Genomic DNA, 5,655 nt, shown 5'->3' with positions numbered 1-5,655 from the left:
GCAAACCCTGTGAAAGCAACGTTTGCTCAGATTTCCATTAGATCCCTGTCACTCGTGTTAACAGGAATTGTGCACATGCCATTTTTTAGATTCCTGATGGTCAAACAACGCCTGGGTGCTCCTTTTAAGTAACTTAAAATCTTAAGTGTGATTTTTTTAAGGTCAAAAACATTTAGTATATAAAAAGTGGTGAAAAGAAAAATAACATGGCAAGCTTGATTTCTCCGTGTAAATACTAATCTCTGATGAAATGTTTAGGCTCAGCCTAAAAAAATGCTGACTTTAAAGGGAATTACTTAAATCAAAATTAAACTTAAAAAAAATGCTGTGGGGCCCCTTTGCACTGTCACTATACTGTCTGCACTAACCCTGTCCATTCTAACAGCAACAATGAAGGCTTGGGGGAACTGCCCTTGTGGGTTTCTGAGACTGTAACTCTTTACAGGAATAGAAAACTTGGTCTATCTCCCAGAGACTGCTGGTTTCAAACTGCTGATCTTGCAATTAGCAGTTCAATGGGTAAATACTATGCCACCAGGGGTCCTTTGCTTTCGGTTTGTTTACATGTTTAAGGGGAACCTGGTGGCATAGCTGAGTAGTAGGCTGTGTTGGGCTGCTAAGAACCAAGGTCAGCAGTTCAACTCCCTAAGTCCCTCTGAAGTAGAAAGGTGAGGATGTCTCCTCCTGAAAAGATTTAGCCTTGGAAACTCAAAAAGGCAGTTCCATTCTGGCCCACAGAAATGGACCCAACCACAGTGGGCTTGGTTAAGCACTAGCTGCTAACTGAACTGTCTGTGGTGCAACCAGCCACTTCACGGGACACAGCCGAGGCAGTCTGCGTCAGTAAAGAGAAGGGGTTGGGGATGGTGGGGCAGTTCTTCCCTGTCCGATACAGGCACTATGAGTTGGAGGCAATGTGATGGAAATAGGCTTGGGTTTAAATGTTAAAGAGTTTAGTGCTTTCAATTTTCCAAAGTCAAGGTCACAACTCCAATTTTGCTTTGGACAAAAACTCTATCTTGACTAAAGAAACATTAATTAATGGTTGAACAACAGGCACCTCTTTGCTGGGGTCACAAAAGAAGAAACAAAGTGGGCAAACCCACTGCTGTTACTTGGGGAAAAACAAAACAAAACAAAACAAAATCCTGTGCCCACACATGCCTAATTATCTTCGAATCAGCCATAGAAAAAGGAATGGCAACGGCAGCCAGCATTTATATAGTGTTTAAACCCTCCTATGTTGGGATCGTGAGAGTCCTTGCACAGTGCAAATTGTTAACGCCAGCTAACCCACAGACACTTAGGAAGTCAGCAGGCCTGACAATGTACTTCCGAAAAATCAGGCACTGAAAACCCCCAACAGTGCTACTGATGCAGGAGTTGGAACTAACATATGGGAATAGTGTTGCATTGTTGTTGTTGTTTTGGCTTTTGGTTTGGTATCAGTGATCAGATATTACAGTTCTTTAACTCTGAAAAGTGTCCTGGCTTGGGCAATAAATTAAAGGGTCATCCAGCTTCAATATATTATCTCACTTAATCCTTACAACAATGCTTTGAAGTGTGTATTATTATCTTCCTTTTACAGGTAAGTAGTGTCCCTTCTGCATCCACAGAAACATACACAATTATATTTTTAGAAAATCTTCACCTCACTCTGCCATTGAGCTGATTCTAGAAATATCTAACAAACCAACATCTCAATTTTTAACAGGCACATAACCATGAGTTTTCCTAATAAAAAAAATAAAACAACACTCTCAAAACCAAAAAGCTCTAATAAATGGACTGTAGAGTCTCTCCCAACCCCTTTCTCCCATCGGTTGCTCTGACATAATGGGGTATCCAAGCTAGGTTCTCTACTCTGCTCTAGAACTGATTTCCATCAGGGCACTAACACTGTTTAACATGCCTTCAATTAACAAGTACAAATTACAAACTGTTAGCATGGTTTAAATTAACAGCATCAGCATCAAAACTGTTTTCAGTTAGCCACAACGGTGGGGTGGCCACCACTAACTAGCTATGTGACCAGAAGCCACTTCCCTGCCCAGGACCTCCATTTATTTTTCTACACAATCACAATGTTGGGGACACTCCGTCTAGTTCATCCACTTCTTCTTTTAGAGGCATGGCAGTTCCTCAACTTGACCAAAGTGTCCTTGTACTGGATGCAGGAAATTCAGTTGCTTCTCTAAGAGTCCCCGAGCAGCTGGGAATGCAGACCATGCCTAAGGATTACAAGAGGGCACAGAGCCTTGCCAGGAACCTCAAATTTACATGGTGGCATTGGCCTTCTTCTAAACTCAAGCATTAGGTAAATCCTGCTTCTCCAAGAACTTTCCAGGATCACGGTTGAAACATCTAGCTCATCTACCACTAATTAATTTCTCCAAGATCACTCTAATCCAAGTCCACATCAACTCTTAAAATGGTTCTCAACCTTCCTAATGCCGTGCCCCTTTAATACAGTTCCTCATGTTGTGGTGACCCCCCAACCATAAATTTTATTTTCATTGCTACTTCATAACTGTAATTTTGCTACTATTATGAATTAGCCAACCCCTCTGAAAGGGTCGTTTGACCCCCCAAAGGGTCGCGACCCACAGGTTGAGAACCGCTGTAGGAAGCTACTTCTCACTGGGCTCCCTGTTTCCATTCTTGCCTTCCCAGCATCTCTCCTCTATGCAACTGGACAGAAAGATCTACAAGATGAATTCGTTCGCTAACTCTCTTGCTTGAAATCCTTCAGTCAGTTTGAAGTGCTCACATCACACACCTCAGCCTCCTTCCCATGGACTGCAATGAACTCTTTATGAACTCTGGTGTGTTTCTCTCTTTTTTTATACCAAACTCCTATGGGCCCTCCTGAATGCAGCCTTACCAGCCTGTCTTCCCAGTGGACACACAGCACTGGTTGTTGCCTCTATGTGGAACACTTGGCGAGCTTTTCCACATCATCAGCCCTTTTCTTCCACTTTGGGCCTTAGCTGGAATGTTACTTTGCAGGTAAGTCTTACCTGATCACCCCATTTCAACCTATCCCTCACCCATTACTCTGTCATCACGCCACTCCATTCTTTCTCAGGACATAATCAGTTTCAAAATTTAATTAGGTTACGTCTCAGAAATTATTTGAGTTAGTTGATTGCATTCTTCTGCTTCTCTCCCATAATCAGGAGCAGGGCTGGTCTTTGTCTAGTTTACTTTGTCGCCCCAGCATCTTAGATACCTAGAAGGTATGCAATTGACTCTTGTGCACTACTCATTTCTCAACACACTACTCATTTCTCAACTTTTAGCACAAGCTCATTTGAGGAAAGTCATATTATTGAGCACTGCCTGAAGAAGTTGTGGCTCATCTTGTCCTTTATGGTCTAAGATATTCTTATAACAAGCACTCACACTGGATTAAGCTAGTCCAGCAGAGCTACCACCAAACCATATGTTCTGTTGGCTTTAACATGCCTTTCTGATTTGTAAGTTAGCCTTCTGTGACCCATAATAGAGATGTGCTAAGAAACATGTCTTTAATGACACTGGCTCCTCTTTAGGAGGACCGCAAAGATAAGAGTTTTCTCTAAAGTGTAAGTCAGAGAAAAACAAAATACAAAACAAACCTGAGCTGGGTATTTCACATGGCTCTTTCCTGGTCCCTGGTTCAAAGTGTTGGCCAGGGCCAGTTTATGCACGGGCTGCTTAAAAGAGCCGAGTCACTTGTAGTATTCTTAACTGAAGTACCACATGTTAATTCCTGAATTTTGAGGCTCCCTCCCACTCCTAGCGTCCTCGTTTTCCCGCCGCTCAATGTTCTTTTTGCCCTTCTTGCTATCCATTTACATTACGTTTAGATTTATTCACTATGGTGTGCTGCATTAAATCTTTTCAGGAAGAGGGCATAGATATAAATCAGTTTGGAGGGCTACAGCAGTAATATGCATAAAACACTGTGCTTAATAGGTAGAGAGATCTATTTGGGGAAAGAGAACAGAAAAATAAATAGGATTTCACCAGGCAGAAAGGGAGGAGAAGGCATAGGCCTCGTGGAATGGTAGCAGCGAGGCGAGTAGCCCCCACTCTCACATTTAATACCACTTACTGACCAATACTAGGTGTCAGACTCAGTGCAAAGTGCTTTACACCTTTTATTGGATTTAATACTCGCTACAATCCATGATGTATATTTTATCGCTCTCATGTATAGAGAATGAAAATGAGGCTCACTGAGGTTAATTAACCTGCCCACGGCCAGTTAGCTTATAAGTGGCTGAGTGGGGAATCCTGATGTCCCCCCAAGAGTATACAGGGCACTTGGCTGTGGTCAGAACTCATCTTCCTGGCCCTTCTGTCTGATAAAACACATCCCGCCTTTGTGGTTCTCCATCTCAATAGAGAAAGAGCACTAAGAGCCCTGCAGTTGGGCAAGCCAGAATCATGAGGTAATATTGAAGACTCCGCTTCACACGCACACTCAGTCGCTGAAGTCCTAACATTCTGCTGCATCCATTTCACTTCCGACTGCTGCCCAGGCTCTGCATTCCCAGGAGAATGCACAGGGGTGAAGAGCAAGAACTCGGAGCAAGGCTGCCTGGTTTTGAGCTCGGGGCACCAAACCTTTGAGACCTTCATCTCTTTGTGTCCTGGTTTCCTATGTAAAATGCAGATCATTAGAAAACTGCTTGACCGAGGGTATAAGGACTACATAAATGTTAAAAAGTGGAGGGGGGAATTGGTTTTCACTTTCCTTTTCTGTCATCATTCCTCACATGGTTATTTCGTTTTATTGCAAATCTGATTACCCTACTCCCATGTTCAAATTTAAAAGCCGACATAGTCATTGCTCACCGTCTTCTGGGTTCTCCCAACACTTTAAGGCCTTTACACAAGTAGCTCCTCGCTGGATACACCAGCTCCCCCATTACATGTTTATCCTTCAAAACACGAGATTAAGTTTTCCAGGATGGATTTCTGGTTCCCGGAAAATTGGAAAAGCTAACTCCGAGACATGCCCCTACAGCCCTCAATCTTAAACTCCTCAGTGGCAACAAGGGCCATGCCTAACACTAATTTATTCAACGTTGCCTTTCCCACTAGACTGTAACCTCAGAGAGATCTCAGGCTGCTGGTTCCCGGCTGTGATTTCCAGAGCCAGCCCAGAAAGAATAAACATCTCCGGAATGAAGCAAACTGGAATGAAGCAAAAGTGAAACTTCCCTCGAAATTTCTGGTCCCACCTCCACTACAACTTACCACACCCACACATTTGGGCCTATCGCTTTTCTTCCCATTGGCCAGCCCCCCCTTTAATATGGAGACCCCGTCTGTCCCCAACTCTCCGCAGGCATCTACAGTCAGCAGTCACACTGCCCTCCCAGTGGTCACAACTCTTTCCTTAACCGGATGTCAGACCTCCTGTCCCTCTACGTTAGGCACCCCTCCCATCTGCCCATCGTAACTGTTCATCCTTCCCCAAGGTGCCACCCAATTCAGTTCCCGGGCCACCCCGGGACCCTTCTTCACAGTCTTCCTTAACCACCCTCAAAACTGTCATCCATTCGGGCTCTGCGTCCCAACCTCCCCTCAATCGGTCCAACAAACCACCCTCCTTAAGAAACACACACGCAAATCTTTTCTTACCGGCCCCCCCCCCCC

The 5,655-nt window shown here is 44.0% G+C and overlaps 1 protein-coding gene across 1 annotated transcript in view; it reads right to left on the bottom strand.

Annotated features, from left to right (window-relative positions):
- THOC7 (THO complex 7) overlaps positions 1 to 4,595 on the bottom strand; it is a 23,811-nt gene extending 19,216 nt beyond the window's left edge. The window contains exon 1 of the mRNA XM_030885546.2: positions 4,473 to 4,595. Coding sequence (XP_030741406.2) covers positions 4,473 to 4,506 — 34 coding nt within the window. The 5' untranslated portion in view covers positions 4,507 to 4,595. The remainder of the gene's footprint in view (positions 1 to 4,472) is intronic.
- Positions 4,596 to 5,655: the final 1,060 nt, after the last annotated feature.

The sequence above is a fragment of the Echinops telfairi genome, unplaced genomic scaffold (genome assembly GCF_000313985.2).
Source record: "Echinops telfairi isolate 266 unplaced genomic scaffold, ASM31398v2 ScPeMD7_31;HRSCAF=116, whole genome shotgun sequence".
In the NCBI taxonomy this organism is placed as follows: Eukaryota; Metazoa; Chordata; class Mammalia; order Afrosoricida; family Tenrecidae; genus Echinops; species Echinops telfairi.
This window is presented reverse-complemented; position numbering and strand designations above follow the sequence as displayed.